The sequence below is a fragment of the Zophobas morio genome, unplaced genomic scaffold, assembly GCF_036711695.1.
Source record: "Zophobas morio isolate AGI-343-1 ecotype UQ-CSIRO unplaced genomic scaffold, CSIRO_AGI_Zmor_V1 ptg000004l, whole genome shotgun sequence".
NCBI classification, from domain to species: domain Eukaryota; kingdom Metazoa; phylum Arthropoda; class Insecta; order Coleoptera; family Tenebrionidae; genus Zophobas; species Zophobas morio.
Window position 1 is genome coordinate 1,397,635 of NW_026972109.1, and position 19,727 is coordinate 1,417,361.

Below are 19,727 nucleotides of genomic sequence, written 5' to 3' on the forward strand. Positions count from 1 at the left end.
CAAAACATTGAAAAATTGAAATCTCGATAAATCGAGAAATCGGAAAATATAAAAATTCAGAATTCAAAAATTTGAACTTTAAAAATCCAAAAATTGAAGAATTGAAACATCGGAATATCGATAAATCGAAAAATTTTAAAGCTAGAAGGCGAAAAATCCGAAGATCGAGAAATCGAAACATCAACAAAATGGACAATCAAAAAAACAAAAATTTTTGAAATCGAAAAATTGGAAAATTGAAAAATCTAAAAACGAGAAAACAAGAAAGCAAAAAATCGATAGATTGAGAAATCGAAACTCCAAAAAATAAAAATTCTAAAAATCAAAAAATGAAAATATCGGAAACTTTAAATTCGACAAATCGAAAATTTGAAAAATTGTGATATATTAAGAAATTTAAAATCAGAAATTGAACCATCAGAAAATCGTAAAATCGAAAAACTGAACAATCGAGAAATTGAAAAACCCAAACTAAAATGTCGAAAAATTGAAAAGTCACAAAATCGAAACCAGATATAGAAAAATCGATATCTGGATAAATTCAGAAATAGAAAAATTGGGAAATTCAGAATTCAAAAAGTGGAACTTAAAAAGCCCAAAAATTGAAAAATTTATACTTCAAAATATCGAGAAATTGAAACATCAACAAACTGGAAAATCGAAAAATCTAAAAACGCGAAAGCAAGAAAGTAAAAAATCGATAGATTGAGAAATCGAAACTCCAAAAAATAAAAATTTGAAAAATCAAAAAATGAAAATATCGGAAACTCTAAATTCGACAAATCGAAAATTTGAAAAATTGTGATATATGTATTAAGAAATTTAAAATCAGAAATTGAACCATCAGAAAATCGTAAAATCGAAAAACTGAACAATCGAGAAATTGAAAAATCCAAACTGAAACGTCGAAAAATTGAAAAGTCACAAAATCGAAACCAGATATAGAAAAATCAATATCTCGATAAATTCAGAAATCGAAAAATTGGGAAATTCAGAATTCAAAAAGTGGAACTTAAAAAGCCCAAAAATTGAAAAATTTATACTTCAAAATATCGAGAAATTGAAACATCAACAAAATGGAAAATAAAAAAAAACAAAAATTTTTGAAATCGAAAAATTTGAAAATCGAAAAATCTAAAAGCGAGAAAGCAAGAAAGCAAAAAATCGATAGATTGAGAAATCGAAACTCCAAAAAATAAAAATTTGAAAAATCAAAAAATGAAAATATCGGAAACTTTAAATTCGACAAATCGAAAATTTGAAAAATTGTGATATATTAAGAAATTTTAAATCAGAAATTGAACCATCAGAAAATCGTAAAATCGAAAAACTGAACAATCGAGAAATTGAAAAACCCAAACTGAAATGTCGAAAAATTGAAAAGTCACAAAATCGAAACCAGATATAGAAAAATCGATATCTCGATAAATTCAGAAATCGAAAAATTGGGAAATTCAGAATTCAAAAAGTGGAACTTAAAAAGCCCAAAAATTGAAAAATTTATACTTCAAAATATCGAGAAATTGAAACATCAACAAAATGGAAAATAAAAAAAAACAAAAAATTTTGAAATCGAAAAATTGGAAAATCGAAAAATCTAAAAACGCGAAAGCAAGAAAGCAAAAAATCGATAGATTGAGAAATCGAAACTCCAAAAAATAAAAATTTGAAAAATCAAAAAATGAAAATATCGGAAACTTTAAATTCGACAAATCGAAAATTTGAAAAATGTGATATATTAAGAAAGAAAATGTAAACTTTAAAATATCGAGAGATCGAAACAACAAAACAAAAAATCGAAAAACAAAATTTTAAATAGAAAAATTGAAAAACCGAAAAATCTAAAAACGAGAAAGTAAGAAAGCGAAAAATCGAAAGATTGAAAAATCGAAACTCAAAAAAGTGAAAAATCTAAAAATTTTAAAATTCGAAAATTTTAAAAACCGTAAAATCCGAAAAGTCGAAAAATCAAGCAATCGAAACATCAAAAATACAAATATCTAAAATTTAGAAAACCAAAAATTGAAAATATCGAAAAATCGAAACATCAAAACATCGTAAAATCGAAAAACTGAAAAATCGCAAAGCTAAACAATCCAAACTGGAAAACTTGAAAAATCGAAAACCAAGAAATCGAGATATCGAAGTTGAAAAAGTTGAAAATCGCGAAATCGAAACAAGGGGTCGAAAAATCGAGAAAGTCAGAATTGAAAAATTGGAACTTGAAAAACCGAAACATTGAAAAATCGAAATATCCATTAATCCGAAAAATCTAAAAATTGAGAAATTCAGAATTCAAAAATTGGTACTTAAAAAAATCCAAAAATTGAAAAATTAGAAAATCAAAATTTAAAAACGAACAAGCAAGAAAACGAAAAATCGGAAGACTGTGGAATCGGAACATCAATAAAATGAAAAATTTTAAAATTTAAAAAGTCGAAAAATTCAAGAATCGAAAAGTCGCAAAATTGTAATTCCAAGAAATCGAGAAGTCCAAAAATCGAAAAATTAGGAAATTCAGAATTGCAAAATTGGAATTAAAAACCAAATAATTGAAAAATCCAGAAACTGAAAAATTGAGAAATTTAAAATTCAAAAATTGGAACTTCAAAAAACCCAAAATTGAAAAATTGAAGCATCGGAATATGACAAATCGAAAAATTTTAAAGTGAGAAGGCGAAAAATTAAAAGATCGAGAAATCGAAACATCAACAAAATGAAAAACCGAAAAAACAAAAATTTTTGAAATCGAAAAATTGAAAAACAGAAAAATCTAAAAACGAGAAAGCAAGAAAGTGAAAAATCGAAAGATTGAGAAATCGAAACAAAAAAATAAAATAATCTAAAATTGAAAAAATCAAAAAATGAAAATATGGGAAACTTGAAATTCGAGAAATTCAAAAATCCAAGCTGAATTGTCGAAAATTGAAAAACCGTTAAATCGAAATCCGAAAAGTTGAAAAATCGAGCAATGGAAACATCAAAAATAAAAAATATCTGAAATTTAAAAAATCAGAAAATGAAATGAAAGACGAAAAATCAAAAGATTGAGAAATCGAAACTCAAAAAAGTAAAAATCTAAAAATTTTAAAATTCGAAAATTTGAAAAACCCTAAAATCCGAAAAGTCGAATAATCGAGCAATTGAAACATAGAAAAATAAAAATATCTGAAATTTAAAAAATCGCGAAAGGAAAATATGGAAAACGTAAAAATTGAGAAATTGAAAAATCCAAACTGAAATGTCGAAAAATGAAAAATCGTAAAATCGAAATTCGAAAAGTTGAAAAATCGAGGAATGGAAACATCAAAAATAAAAAATATCTGGAATTTAAAAAGTCAAAAAATGAAATATCTAAAACGAAAAATCGAAAAATTGGAGAATCGAAAAACAGAAAAATCGGGAAATTAAAAAATCTAAACTAAAATATCGAAAAATTGAATGTTGGAAAATCGAAAAACCAAAAAATAGAGAAATCGAAAATGAAAAAATTGCAACATCGAGAAATCGAAACATGAAAAGATCGAGAAGTCGAAAAATCTAAAAATTGAGAATTTCAGAATTGAAAAGTTGGGCCTTCAAAAACGAAAAATTGAAAAATCGAAATGTCGATAAATCGGGAAATCAAAAAAGGGAAAACTTCGGAATTGATAAAGTAGAACTTTAAAAAACCGAAAAATTTAAGTGCAAGTGGGCAAAAAATCGAAAGATCGAAAAATCGAAAAACCAAGAAATCGGGAATTCGAAATTGGAGAAATTGAAACCTGACAAAACCTAAAAATTAAAAAATCGTAAAATTTAAAACCGAGAATGCGAAAAATCGGGAATTCGAATCATCAAAAAAGTAAAAAATGTAAAAAGGAGACAGCAAGAAAGCCAAAAATCGAGAAATTGAAAAATCAAGAAATCGAAGAATTAAAATATTGTGAATCGAAACATAAAAAGTCGAATAATTGAAAAATTCAAAATTGAAAAAATTTGAAATTAAAGAAAAACGATAAATCGAAAAATCTAAGCATCGAAACCTCGATAGATGGAGAAATCGAAAAGTTGAAAAATCTCGACATCAAGAGATCGAAACATTTACAAAATGAAAAATCGAAAAAACAAAAATTTTTAGTATCGAAAAAGTGAAAAACCGAAAACCTAAAAATGAGAAAGCAAGAAACCGAAAAATCGAAAGCCTGAAAAATTAAAACTTCAAAAGAGTGAAAGATCTAAAAATCCAAAAACTGGAAAAATTGAGAAATAGAAAAATCGAAGAACTGAAAAATTGAGAAACTCAAATTTGAAAAAATTTGAACTAAAAAAAACGATAAATCGAAAAATTGAAAAATCGAGATATCAAAATATCTAAGATTGAAAAATCGAAAAAACAAATTTTAAAAATCAAAAAATTGAATAACCGAAAAATCTAAACCGAAAAACCAAGAAAGCAAAAATCGAAAGATTGAGGAATCGATACACAAAAACTCGAAAAATCTAAAATTTAAAAAATCGCAGTTTTGATAAATAGAAAAATCGAACTAAGGACTCTAAAAATCAAAAAATTGCGAAATTCAAAATTGAAAAATCAAAGCTCTCGAAATCTAGATAAATCCAGAAATTGGAAAATCAAAAAATCTAACAGCGAGAAGACGAAAAAATCGCAAGATTTAGAAACCGGAACATCAAAGAAGTGAGAAATCGAAATATTTAAAATTTAAAAATTCGAAAAATTAGATAATTGAAATATTGAAAAAGCCCAAAATTGAAAAATTAGAAAGACGAAAAATTGAAGAATCGGCTAATTCAAAAATCCCCGAACTAAAATATTGAAAAATTGGATAATCGAAAAATTCCGAATGCGAGACCTATTTTTCATACTCTTGGGGTCATGAAACGCGAAAACATGAAAGTAGCCAGATGGACTCGATTACGATACTATTTAGCTTACGCTCGTGAAGTAAAAAGAATAAATACAAAGATAAAACAAATAATCTTATCATGGTTTGCATTACAAAAACGCTTTCAACCAGTTTAAAACTTAATTCCCTCTATTGAAACCCGAACAACATAATTCGTGTCCACCTGCCACTTCCCTGATTTAATTGACATAAGCACGTCGCTAAGACGACACCTCATCGATGATAAAATGGTTTTGAATATTGATGACCTCCACATAAACTGATTAAACAAAAATGGTCGCCGTCCGTCATTACCAACAATAAAAATTTATGCGGTCGCATTGAAACCATTTCTGGATAGCAGCAAATCAACGAAAAAAATGCATGCCATACCGAGTTGAATTATTTTATTATCTGCACATTTTCGTAGTTTATGACAACATAAATTGCTAAAACCATCTCTGAAAATGGTGTTCTGTTTTCATATTGACGTCGCTTTAATTATCATAAAGTTAATTAATATTAATTTTTATTAATGCGACAACATGTAAATTCAAATGTGCAGTTTTGGAAAAGTTATTAACCTTTCTGAATTCGCGAATCTATAATAAGCTTTTTTTGACGGTAATGTAATAACAAGTTTGACTTTTTTAACACTTATTAAGTTTACGCAATCGTCAGTTTGAATGCACCGGATTGATTTCCTCGTCATTACATAAATAAATAGTTGCATTTTTGGCGAATTTCGCCATCGAGTGTTTATTAATCTTCACTTTCTTTGTCAGTTATGACGGGTTTTTAAAGCATTAGTGAAACGGCCTGGGAAAGGCACGCCCCTTCCGGTAAACAAATGTAATAATAACACCATTTACAATCGTATAACACTCTTCTGTATAAAAGTGTTCCATTGCGTAACTCCTGTGTACTAATTTCTTACAAGCAATTAATAGCGAGATGCGTTACGAAACCTCGACGCATCTGTCTAGCGATATATTTAACTTTGTAGTTCGTAGATGTAGCACTTAGCCATTTTAGGAAATTCCGTGCGAAACATTGCACAAAAAATAAAGACTTAGTCGTACCTCGGCCCGTGCTTTATTTAACCCACACTGTTTATTTTCCATAGGAAGAGAGCTTGGACATAATCGGCCAGTACAAGCCTGAAATATTTTGCTGAAGGTAATGATAACCCCCATTTTTTTGTTTTCGCGTCCTGCTTAAGATTAAACCGATTTACCGACCACAACTTCCGCTCTGGTTATCACACAAAGGAAACTTGTCTGTTTTAGGTGGCATTCCCCAGCGCAGGCAAAGTCCGTCGCGAGCCTTGCGCTAAATGCAGCCTTCCAGTTTTTATAGCCGAACGTCTAAACGTAGGAAAACTCCTCTATCATCGAACGTGTTTCCGCTGCGCCCGTTGCAACAGCCAACTCACGTTAGCCAACTACTACGAAACCGAGAACAACGAGTTCTGCTGCGAAACGTGCCCAGATGAAGAAAAGTCCGTTTTCAAGCAGCCCGACTCCTCGGTGTTGACCCGGTCCCTAAGCGACGAGGAAAAATCGGCGAGTCTGAAGAAGAACGAAGAAGATGACTACAGTGCCAAATTCGAAACGGCTTTGGAGTACCCCGAGGACGGCAGCTTGAAGCGCAACTCCACCTTGAACAGCTCGCAGTACACCAAAGCGCGGTCGTTTTTCATCAGCAGCCAGGTAGAAGATAGTGATTCGGGCAACGAAGACGAACCTCCCGATTTACCGAAGACTAAACCGCCGGCCCGGATTGAAAATGTGACTTTCGGTGGTGAATCGTTCGGTGATAGTGGTTTTCCTAAAGACAAGAAGAACGTTCATGTACATAGTGTTAGTTTAGGTAGTGCCAGTGCTAAACTGGAGAAATCTCACGATATTGTTACCAAAGATGCGATATCTGCAGAGGGCAACACAAGTTCTTTGGTTAAAGCTCGAATGCGGTTATTTGAAACCAAGTCTGATGCACCTAACGAAACTCGTAGTGTCAATAATAAAGTGCCTTTAAGGAACGCGAGTGCGAGCGGAGAAGTTGGTCAAGATAACAAGGAAGATTCCAGTCTGCATAGCTTTAAAGACAGTACTATACACAAAGACACGGGGGAGGACAAGACGGAAGTGTCGATGAAGAGCGACAAAGTCGAAGATTCGGTTATAACCATCTCCGATTCAGTGATAACCGTATCAGACAGTGAAGAAAACGCGTCACAAGACACCCCATCGGTGATAACCGACACCGAATTAACCCCAAAAACCCAACAAGAAACAAGCGAAACGCCAATAATCGACGACGTTTCGGTCAAACCGGACGAAGACGACACACACACGTCACCCCAGATCGAACTAAACCCTCCCCAACAAATTCCAGAACAAATTCCAGAAGAAATTCCAGAATGTATTGTTACCGAAGGATCAATCGCCACACCCGCCACTCCACCACAACCCGAATACCCAGACGATTTAAATCCATTTGGCGACGAAGACGATGTTGAACCACAAGAAGAGTCAAAAAATATTGCAAACGTGTCTCTAAATCCTTTCGACGACGAAGAAGACGAGCCCGAACCCAGCCCCAAACCCACAGCTCGAAGAAAAATCAAACCGACAGCGGACGACAAGGAGCTTTCTACCGTCTACATCGAACGCATCAGCGTGAATCCGTTCGACGAAGACGACGAGCCGCCCCAACCCGCCAAACGCAAAATCGTCGCCCCGAAGATCAGTTTGAACCCGTTTTGGAGCGACGACGAGGAAAACGACAGCAAACCCGTGCCAAAACCCAGGCTTACAAAGTGAGTACCGTTGTGACAAATCGAAACGTGAGTCATTGTCCTGTTTAACATTCGCTACCGGTATTGTACTTAATTCTTTGAATAGGTGTGCATACTTTGCGTCGTGATGCTAAAATATCGTGTTATTAGGCCTGAAGCTAAGCCGCGTGAGGCAGGGTTTGGGTCTTTGAGTTCCGTGGCGAGTTCGCAGTCGGGGTTTACCCTGAAGAAGAAGAAACCAGCGCCGAAACCGCCGTCGGTACTAGGGGGGAGTGAGTCTGGACCGAGTTCGCTAACGTCGAGTCCTAGCCACAGTGTGGTAAGTACAATTTTCGAAATAGTGTGAATGGGTTGTAAGCTTGTTTATAGACGCACTCGCCAAGGTCTACTCCGAAAGTTAGAAAAAACAAGAAGGCCCCGCTACCCCCCACCTCGACACCCATAGACGGACCGTCAGTTCCTCTAGACATAGATATAGCGGCCCTGGAAGATGACTTCGACAAGGAAAAAAGCGCCAAGGATGAGCAAAACCGGAATAGGCAAAGCCAAAGTTTGAGTTTACAAAGTAGGTGACTGACTTGGTTGACTATGACCATTGTTTAAGTATATTATAGTTGGAGAACCTAATACAAATTTTACTTCGCCTAAATAGTGAGCTTTAGGACAAGGAATCCAGGGGGCGTGGGACAAATTTTTCGTCAACGCGCATTTTCACTACAGTTATTTTACTCTAAATCAGATGGCGCCATCAAACATTAGCAAAGGCAAACACCCTTCACTCTGCTCTTATACGAGGAGTTATCCATAAATCCATAATTAACATTGTTCCGTAAACAGTAATGTGTATAAACATATATGTACAAAATATGAAAATATACTTGACATAAAAAATATGAAGCAACGCGTTGTAACGTGATAAGAAAGAATTGAATTTAAATGAATTTGACGCATATTTTTATTTGAAGACTGACAGAAACTTTCCAAGGGTTTTTAAACTGGTATAATTGTTTAGTTTTACAAGATTAAAGTAAAACAAGATTTTAGGTAAAATTTAGATTCGTGGTGTTACAAAAATATTAACACAAAATGAAAATATATGTTCAAAGTAAATAACAGAATGACATAAACTTTCGGCGTTAACATTACAAATAATTACAAGAGAGAAAAAAACGCATAAAGAACTTAAGAGGCATGTTTGTAATATCGAGTTGTTAAAGGCTGCTTTGAAGACTGTTTGTTTCTATGAAAAACAATTACTGTTATCGGACATTTTGGTAGATTTTGTTCCAAAAATACGAGATAACTAATTGTTTCTTGAACTAGTTTCCGTAACTTCTAAAATTTAAAAAGGATACGCCGTTGTGCTGTAATAAAATCTAGAATAAGGTCAAAATCACACTAATATTACATCTGATTTTGTTAACCACATGAATATAATTTACATTAAAATAAGTTACAGACATTGTTTGAAATGTTTATTATAGTTCGAAAACAAGATAAAATAAATAAATAAATAAATAAATAAAATGTGCAGTTTATAAACTTCAGAATTTTAGTATAAAAATAATCATGTTTGAAGCTTTATTTTATCTGTTCGATTTTCTGCACAGTTAACTCTTTGCGCACTGCACACTGACAGAGTATTTTGTTCACGCGAGCATCAAAAATATTACGCCGAAAGCACTTCTTCAAGTGTTATTTTTTTAAGATGTCATATTTGTCAGCGTTTCCAAAATTTTCTTCTTTGCACAGGTCAACTAATTTTTCGTAAACCGCATTTTAAAATTTTTGTTATTGTATTTTTTACTTTTTAATTTTCTAAGGCATGAAAAAATCCCATATAGGTTTCTATGAAATTATTAACGAAATCAACTGATAACTTGCGCGCCATTTTGTGTTAATTAACACCAATAGTGATTATGATAATTTTATAATTATCAATTTAATGAAATTGTGTTCTTCACTTCGCGAACGACAGAAAACAATTTAAAATTACCGCTAGTCAAGCACCTGAAAATCCATCTCTCCCAAATATGTCTTTCTTGGCACGATTTGTAATCCGAAGTCTCCCTCCACATGCAATTTTTCGTCGCCTGAGAACTTGTTTGATCTACAGACCAAAACACACTCAGGCCAATATCGGCTTTAAGCGATTTATCTATAAACCGATATTCGTTAGAGTTGATGTGATACACATCCACTACGAAGAACTAACCCATTTCGACCATTGGACTTTACAACGAATAAGTGAACAAAGTTCTTGAACATCTTAACGATTTAATACATAATGTTCCCGAATGACAAAATTTACATTTCAAATTGTATTATCAAATTACACTCTCCAAAATTTGTCACGAACAATGAAATGACGCAATCTCCAAATTTTACAATAGTAAAATTGTAGTTTCGCCCCGTTTACGGTTTATGCATCCGTGTCGAGTTTCACCTTAGACGTCAAGATTTTTGGAAAAAAAAAATCAACATTTTCCAATTTATAATGTTATGTATTTAAATTTTAAAAAATAGAATAGTCCTGATCTTGTGATTTATACCTAAATACGCTATCGGGATTTTTCGGCTTGTCGATTTCTCGATTTTTCAACTTTAAATGTCTCAATTTTTCAATATTTCAATTTTGGGCTTTTCCGATTCCTCCATTCCTTAAATTTTCTATTTCTCGATTTTTTTATTTTTCGATTTCTCAATCTTACGATGTTTCAATGATACGATTTCTCAATTTTTGTCCTCTTCAATTTTACGGTTTTTAAATATTTCGATTTTTCAATTTTTCAAATTTTCACGTTTCTAAATTTTCAGTTTGCCGATTTCTAAAGTATTTTTTTTATTTGTCCACTTCTGGATTTCCTAAAGTTTCGATTTTTCACATCTTCAATTCCTCAATTTTTCGATTTTTTAAGATTACGATTTTTCAATTTTGCTTTTTTAGATTTTCGATTTCTCAATTTTCCAATTTTTTAATTTCTCAATTTTTTGAATATTTCTTTCAGTTATGAGATTTTTCAATATTTCAATTTTTCGACTTTTCGATTTTTGAATTGATGGATTTTTTTTTATTCCTCGCTTTTTTCCTTTTTGGATTTTCAATTTATTGTAAACTCTAGATTTTTCAATTCTGGGACTGTTTAATGCTTCGATTTCTCAATTTTTAAACTTTTCGATGTTTTAATATTTCATTTTTTAAAATTCTAGGTTTTTCGATATCTCGAGTTTTCAGTTCTTCTATATTTCAATTTTTCGATTTTTTTAATTTTAATTTTTGATTTTCCAGTTTTTCTTTTTTAAAATTTTTCGATTATTCAATTTTTTAATTTCTCAATTTATCGAATTCAGATGTTTCGTTGTTTTGATTGTTCAATTTCTCAATTTTTCAATTTTTAACTTTCCCTTTCGGCTTCCGACTCCTCAATTTCTCGATCCTCCGATTTTTCGATTTCTCGAAGTCTCAGTTTTTGAATTTTTCGATGTTTCGATTTTTGGATTTCTCGGATTTTCGATTTTTTTCTTTTGAGCTTTTCAATTTCTGTATTTTCCAATTTTTCAGTGCCCCGATTTTTCAATTTTTCAAATTGAATTGGATCTCTCGATTCTTCAATTTTGCGATATTTTAATTATTCATTGTTTTAAATTTTAGTTTTTTCGATTTCTCGATTTTTTGACTTTTCAGTTCTTCAGTATTTAAATTTTTGAATTTTTCAAATTTTTGCGTTAAATTTTCAGTTTTCTGATTTCTCAATTAATCTATTTTTGATTTTCCCACTTCTCAAAGTTTCGATTTTTCAGTTCTTCAATTCTTCGATCTTTCGAGTTCGCTTTATTGGTTTGTCGATTTCTCAATTTTTGGATATTTCTTTCAGTTTTGATATTTTGCAATACTTCGATTCTTTCATTTTTCGACTTCTAGATTTTTCTATTTTTTATTTTTGGATTTTCAGTTTTTTGTTTTTTATTTCAATTTCTCAATTTTTCAACTTTTTCATATTTTAATTTTTAAATTTCTAGATTTTTCAGTTTCTCGAGTTTCCAGTTCTATATTTTAATTTTTTAAATTTACGAATGTTTAAATTTTTTGAGATGTCAATTCATTGAGATTCGGATGTTTCGATGTTTTGATTATTCAATCTCTCGCTTTATCAATTTTTCCATATTTAAGTTTTCGATTTTTCGATTTTGGCCTACTTCGGTTTCTCAATTTTTTGATTTTTCGACTTCTCGATTTTTCGACTCCTCGGTTTTTTTTGTCTTTTGATTTTTCGATTTCTCGATGTCTCAATTTTTGAATTTTACAATGTTTCGATTTTTGATTTATCCGATTTTTCAATTGTCCAATTTTTTAAATTCTCGACTTCTCGATTCGTTGATTTTTCAGTTTTTCGATTATTAAATTTTAGATTTTTATTTTTATTTATTTTTTTTGATTTTTTGATGTTTGGATTTCTCCATTTTTCAGTTTTAGGATATTTTAACTTTTCAATGTTTTAAATTTTAGATTTTTCGATTTTGGCCTACTTCGGTTTCTCAATTTTTTGATTTTTCGACTTCTCGATTTTTCGACTCCTCGGTTTTTTTTGTCTTTTGATTTTTCGATTTCTCGATGTCTCAATTTTTGAATTTTACAATGTTTCGATTTTTGATTTATCCGATTTTTCAATTGTCCAATTTTTTAAATTCTCGACTTCTCGATTCGTTGATTTTTCAGTTTTTCGATTATTAAATTTTAGATTTTTATTTTTATTTATTTTTTTTGATTTTTTGATGTTTGGATTTCTCCATTTTTCAGTTTTAGGATATTTTAACTTTTCAATGTTTTAAATTTTAGATTTTTCGATTTTTTAGTTCTTCAATATTTTTTTATTTTTCAAATTTTCACGTTTCTAAATTTTCAGTTTGCCGATTTCTAAAGTATTTTTTTTATTTGTCCACTTCTGGATTTCCTAAAGTTTCGATTTTTCACATCTTCAATTCCTCAATTTTTCGATTTTTTAAGATTACGATTTTTCAATTTTGCTTTTTTAGATTTTCGATTTCTCAATTTTCCAATTTTTTAATTTCTCAATTTTTTGAATATTTCTTTCAGTTATGAGATTTTTCAATATTTCAATTTTTCGACTTTTCGATTTTTGAATTAATGGATTTTTTTTGATTCCTCGCTTTTTTCCTTTTTGGATTTTCAATTTATTGTAAACTTTAGATTTTTCAATTCTGGGACTGTTTAATGCTTCAATTTCTCAATTTTTAAACTTTTCGATGTTTTAATATTTCATTTTTTAAAATTCTAGGTTTTTCGATATCTCGAGTTTTCAGTTCTTCTATATTTCAATTTTTCGATTTTTTTAATTTTAATTTTTGATTTTCCAGTTTTTCGTTTTTCAAATTTTTCGATTATTCAATTTTTTAATTTCTCAATTTATCGAATTCAGATGTTTCGTTGTTTTGATTGTTCAATTTCTGAATTTTTCAATTTTTAACTTTCCTTTTCGGCTTCCGACTCCTCAAATTCTCGATCCTCCGATTTTTCGATTTGTTTTGTTTTTTAGATTTTTTGCTTTTCGGTTTCTCGATTTTTCGATGTTTCGATTTTTGATTTATCCGATTTTTCAATTGTCCAATTTTTTAAATTCTCGACTTCTCGATTCGTTGATTTTTCAGTTTTTCGATTATTAAATTTTAGATTTTTATTTTTATTTTTTTTTTTTGATTTTTTGATGTTTGGATTTCTCCATTTTTCAGTTTTAGGATATTTTAACTTTTCAATGTTTTAAATTTTAGATTTTTCGATTTTTTAGTTCTTCAATATTTTTTTATTTTTCAAATTTTGACGTTTCTGAATTTTTAGTTTTCGGATTTCTCAATTAATCTATTTTTTTATATTCCCATTTCTCCACTTCCTAAAGTTTCGATTTTTCAGTTCTTCAGTTCTTCGATTTTTCGATTATTCAGGTTTTTGATTTTTCAATTTTTCGATTTTTTAAGTTTGCGATTTTTAGACTCTGCTTTTTTGACTTTTTTGTTTCTCAATTTTTTAATTTCCTAATTTTTTGAAATTTCGTACAATTTTGTGAGTTTTCAGTTTTTCGATTTCTCAATTTTAACTTTTCAATTTTTTAAATTTATTAGTTTTTTTCAATTTTCGGAATTTTTTAATTTTCGATTGTCCAATTTTTTTTATTTTTCGATTTTCCAATTTTTCGATGTTTCGATTTTTGAATTAACCGATTGTTCAATTTCTCAATTTTTAAATTTTAGATTTTCCAATTTTAATTTTTTTGATTTTTTTATTTTTTGATTTCTCGATTTTACAATTTTCCCATATTTGAATTTTTCAGTGTTTTAAATTTTCGATTTCGAGGATTTACTGTGTTACAGTAGTCATCAGTCATTACTCATCAAGAACGATTATTGCTGTGCGTTAAAATGCCTACATACTGATAAGCACGTACATACAAGACACATTTAAGGCTGTTTTAGTATAATTTTTGCAATTTTAAATTTATTTCTTGATGTCTAAATCGTATATATTTAAATGGTGATGAATATTTTGTGATACAATCTTAGGATAAAATGCATTTTAGTTTCAAAAATAATATGTATTTAATGATTTGACTACCGTTAATAAAAAAAATACGTAAGAAGATGTTCATATTGAATTAATTTGGTGTTCATAGTTTGATGATAATCCATAGTTATTCTTTACCGCCACTTCATAGTGAAGCGAGTGAGAGAGTAAAATATATATTCATTCTTTTCTACATGGGAAAGTGATTGTCCGTATAGGTTGTCCAACTATAATATACTTAAACAATGCTATGACTCTACTATGGTATTATAGGTCCAAGCTCCAGCGAAAACTCGTCCAGCTTAAGCGCCCCTAACAAAAGCACCCATGGAAAGTGGAAACGGAAAAAGGGACAAGCCCCGACCAGACCCATCCCTCAAAGAAGAATAATCAAGTCTTTGCCTATTGTGGAGGTCCGACGCGAGTTGGAACTGATTGAAATTCAACAACAGGGTTTAGAGAAACAAGGGGTGCGTTTGGAGCAGATTATAAGGGAGAAGTGTGAAGCTCCGGGAATTAGTCCAGGTGGGCGGACCGATCTTCGTTTGTCACCTATATTATAATATATTTTTCAGACGACGCCTTGTCTCCAGAAATCGAAGACATGATTCTTCAGTTGTTTGAACTCGTCAATGAGAAAAACGAACTCTTTAGACGACAAGCGGAGCTTATGTATTTGTAAGTTTGTTCATTTTTTTTTTTTTTTTTGAGTGAAGTCCAAGATTGGTTTTCAGGCGGAGGCAACACAAACTGGAGGAAGAACACGCCGATATAGAATACCAGATCAGATGCTTGATGCTGCAGCCAGAAGCCAATAAAACGGATTCGGATAAAGCCAGAGAAGAGGAGCTTATAAATAGATTAGTAGAAATAGTTGAAAGGAGGAATGAAATAATTGAATGTCTTGAGATGGATCGCGTGCGAGAAGCCGAGGAGGATGACAGTATCAATAATCAGCTTAACCTGTTTTCGCTGAAAAAGGAAGAAGATAAATCTGCCGAGACGAAAAGCGCCAAGAAAGAAAAGAAGAAGCATAAAAAAGAGAAGAAGTCCAAATTGAAAGCTCAGAAAATTGATGCCGATAAAGATATTGATGAATCTGAAAGTTCGACGTCTTCGCTTAAGGATAAAAAGAAGAAAAAGTTTAACATATTTTGAGTACTTATTCATGTTATTTGTGGTTATTGTTATGAAAGCTGTGCTTTACATGATTTATCGAGATTTGAAGAAATCCTTACGTTCGTTAGTGTCATTTTGTGATTTTTTATGTATTAGTATTTCATTTATATAAAGTTATTTTTCAGTAGATTTGTTGTTTTGTTTTCCTGTACAGCAGCAAAAAAATTTTAAACAATTAAGTAACTAACTTGTTGACCCTAATGACGCCACGGTTTAAAAATAGGTCACAATATTTGTAAATCGTATTGACGCATGAATCGACCAATCAAAAACTATCGCGAATACAGCGCCACCGTCGGCCATTTCGGTAAGTGGCGTTCTGTGAAGTACCTTGTTCTCAGACACGTCTATATAAATTTACGAGATACACACCGTCATTAAAACAAGTTTTCTCATTGTGCTTTTGCTGCGAACCCTGAAAAGGTGTCCAAGATGTTTTATTACAACGACGAACTCAAAGAAAACATGAAAAATCGGTGAGAGATTTTATGGTTAATTTCACAAAATTGCTCGTTTTCACGCGATTGTGTTTTAAGGACACCTAACCTCCAAACGTAACTAAAAATTAAACATTATTGTTTCCAGCTTGTCTTCCATGTGGGAAAAAACGCGGAACATGGAAATCTGCAACGCTTTGTAAGTTTTACGTTTGCGTTACCCTTGTAACCTTTTCTATTTTAGTCAACCCAGCTGGGGAATCACTGTGCTCGGGTTTTTGCCGGTCGTTGGTAACTTCGCCAATCTGGGTTGTGCCGTTCACGCATACCAGCATGGAGAGACCTGGCATGGCCATCAGAAGTTGGCAGAAGCCGTGGTAGGGATTTCCCTGGATTTGGCAACCATGGGGTCCACCACCAATGGTCTGAAAGTGGCACAAGCTGGCATCACTCATGCTAATACTGCATTGTTGGCTATTGGTTGTAACATGGTAGCTAAAGATGTGGCTGTGCGCACTGCCACAAGAGTGGGTGCTTTTGGGGTTCTCCACTATGTTATGGATCCCTTTTACCACAAATATTAAATAAAAACAGTTTGTTTGTCTGTAAGCAATGTTAGTGTAGCTAATAAAGCTTTTGCCCGATTTTTGATTGTCTTGGACCCAGTACCGATTTTGGTCCACAGATGTCCCCTTACGTAACCAACAACGCTCATGTAACTGTCCCTCTTCTATGACTACCCTTCAGTCACCCTCGACGAGCATCACAGAACATCCTAAATTAAGAACACTGGCTCATTGAAAAATTACGAATTGTAAAACGTGGCGCCATCTCGTTTCGACGGATGAACTAATTACACTATATCGAGGTTGGGGGAGGGGGATCCAGGGATCATTGACATCGACACATTGATTTGATTTGTAGGTTAATGGTACCGAAATTCACTTAAATAAATAATTTAACAAGAAAAACAACATTGTGCTATAAAAATTTATTTTATTGTTAAGAAGCCTACTAACAATATAACTGAAGTGAAAACATCAGTTTGTTAATAACTAATCAATGCACAAAATCTGAAAATTCTAACAATTTTAAAAACAGTCAGAGGAGAAAATTACATAATAATTTTCGTTGATACATGCAGTTAAATGTGTATATAGGGTAACATAATAGAAACGAATTCATGTTTTTACAGCTACAATGGTTACGATTATAAACAGAGTCCAGGCAGGAGTTGGTAACTTGCAATTGATTCCTTACTGCATATAGTAAGGATTTGCGTGCAGACTGAAAAACTAATTCAGAGTTAAGGGTTTATGCGTTAACCAAATTTGTGGTGGTGTAAAACTGAGTTTGTAATGGAGTGATCGTTGCCTTTTGTCCCCAATTGGACACCCGTGAATTTGAATGAAAACTACAAATTTTTGCTTGTTCAGTCATTCCTGTTTAGACTCTGGTTATGCGGTATGTGTCAATAAACAAATGTTCATAATACAAATAATATAAGTTACAGGTAATGTGAGTAAGTGTAAAAGGAGACAGGAAAAAAGGAAACTGAGAATGATTTGGAGTTAAAGTGTGCAACTTTTTCAAAAGATAACATCGAATCCTGTGTGAGCACAAACTCAACAGCATAATTGTCATAATTAAGATAATGTAGTACTGTATTAAAATGAGGTAAATGCAGTGGTATTATTAGTATTACCTATTGGGAAGAATTACTATATCAATGTTGTATCATACAATACCTAGGGATTTGAATTTTCCCTGTAACAACAAATTTATAATTGAATGCAAGTATTTTAGTCAACTGTGCATATAGAAACTATATGCACAGTTATATATTGCATATATAAAAATATATATTAACAATTTAAACCTGTACTTCACCAAACTAAACAGAGTAAAAACTGTGCCAAACAACAAGTTTTAAATTTGATACAAAAAAAAAGTAACGCTATTTGGAAAGACCTTCATATGTATAGCGCCATTAAGGTAGTCCAGTTCCTTACATTTCAAAAGTTGGTGTTGCCAATTGAATTTTTTTATATTGTTATATGTATATTAAAATAAGAAATTAAGCTCTGGTCTTCCCATTTTGTTAAAATTAAATAAATCATTTTTTATTTTATTAATGCAATTGAATGATTTATTAATTCTTTTACACATGGTGTATCAACATTTCTAAAAAATGAAAATTTACTACTAAAGCGGAAACAACGATGCATCTCGATGAGGAATTTTTAATAAATAAAATTAATAGCATATACTTGTGTAAAGTCGTTAGCTCCAGTATGACTACAGTGATTAAATGCTGTGCGCTTTTAAAGGCAAACGGTGATGCATTGAATGATGAAGTTTTAGATGGGTGACTTTTTGAACAAAAATATAATTAAACAAACACAACCGGACCTTTGACGAAATATAACAGTATGAATGGCGGTATGAATTCCCCCAGAAAGGAGAAAAAAAGTACACAAATGTATACTAGTGATTCATATCATAAAGAGTTTTGGATGAGAGCAGAGCATATATTTAAATCTATGGAATCTAAGAAAACGTCTCGCAGTTTTAACAGGTTGGATAACAACTATAAACGGTTTCCTTCAAGTTGCTAGTACTTTACAAAACCTAGGTTATGACAAATTTCCAACCAGGCCATTTAATCAGGATAATTGAAAATTTTTTGGTCAATTGAGACAGTATGGTGGTAGAACTAATAATCCTATGTGTGTTGCTTTCGTGCCATATTTCAAATTATCGATAAAAAAAATCTAAAAACATTTGTAGTAGTTCCAACTGTAAGCACGATAGTGATGAAGTACTGTTAATTAACATTAAATCACTTTTTAAAACCAAACAAAAAAAATAGACAACCGGACATTTAGCAATATAGTGAGATACCAGATGTAGATACATTAGAAACACTGACAATTAATGAAGTTCAAACACTGGTGCAATTTTAAATAGCATTGTGCCCGAATGTGAATAATATTGTGAGAATCTGTTGCACAAAGGTGAGGCGACAGATATACTGAATAAACTAGAACGAGGTGTAAAATGTTCCTACTAAAAATAGTTATTTGATGCAAAAGAAGAATTTAGAAACTATTGATGCGTTTATAAAAACGAAAACATTTTTAGTTTTTCACTTGAGATGCATGTTGTTTGTGCTTCGGCAATAATTCTATTTTTTAGAACACTTCATATTGAATATCTAATTAGAATTACTGAATAAAATGATTTATTGTAGGACTGAAATCATAAGCGCCTTAATTGATTTTTTTGGGGACCGATATAAAAAGAGCTACTTTACGATTCGATTTGCGGCCCTAAAGTTTTATTTTTTCAGACTGAACTGTCAAAATTACTTTTTTGGACGGAAGTGTCATATTTACTAACTTTTCTTTGAAGTCCTTGCATGTTTACCTTACATATTTTTTAATCAAGCACTTTTAGCTAATGGAATTTTTCTTGTATCTTACCAAATTACCTTAACAATAAGATGAGATCTATTTCTGTTTATTATATTATAAAAATCACTGAAGCATGAGGGATCAAATATTTGAAACATTTATGAAGTGAGATGAGATTGGTTCCCAAATGTTTGTTGCAAAATAGCCTTTCTTCTACATTCTCTTAATTGAAAGGAAAAGTAGGCTTCCGATTTTGTTGCAAATCCTTCAAGGTTTTTGTCCAACAAGAAAAGCAACAGTTTTCTAATCTCAAAAACGTAAATAACTATATACCTACGAAACAAGTACCATTACAGCAGTGGGGTGTAAGTAATACAACTTACATTTTTGTTGATGAGTACGTGATTGCCGTTGATTAGAAGTTGTATTATTAAT

At 31.4% G+C, this 19,727-nt stretch overlaps 2 protein-coding genes across 3 annotated transcripts in view; both read left to right on the forward strand.

The window, feature by feature from the left end:
- LOC135136834 (MICAL-like protein 1) overlaps positions 1–15,566 on the forward strand; it is a 90,715-nt gene extending 75,149 nt beyond the window's left edge. For both annotated transcript variants that reach the window (XM_064066273.1, XM_064066266.1), the window contains exons 5-10: positions 6,176–7,707; positions 7,837–8,005; positions 8,056–8,251; positions 14,534–14,785; positions 14,836–14,938; positions 14,995–15,566. In XM_064066273.1, the coding sequence (XP_063922343.1) occupies positions 6,176–7,707; positions 7,837–8,005; positions 8,056–8,251; positions 14,534–14,785; positions 14,836–14,938; positions 14,995–15,418 (2,676 nt within the window). In that variant the 3' untranslated portion in view covers positions 15,419–15,566. The remainder of the gene's footprint in view (positions 1–6,175; positions 7,708–7,836; positions 8,006–8,055; positions 8,252–14,533; positions 14,786–14,835; positions 14,939–14,994) is intronic.
- A 180-nt stretch (positions 15,567–15,746) lies between these two features.
- LOC135133948 (uncharacterized) lies at positions 15,747–16,520 on the forward strand. Its single transcript, XM_064062516.1, has 3 exons — positions 15,747–15,915; positions 16,025–16,075; positions 16,121–16,520. Exons 1-3 carry the CDS (start codon positions 15,872–15,874, stop codon positions 16,458–16,460), a joined length of 435 nt encoding a protein of 144 aa, XP_063918586.1. The 5' UTR covers positions 15,747–15,871; the 3' UTR covers positions 16,461–16,520.
- The last annotated feature ends 3,207 nt before the right edge of the window (positions 16,521–19,727 follow it).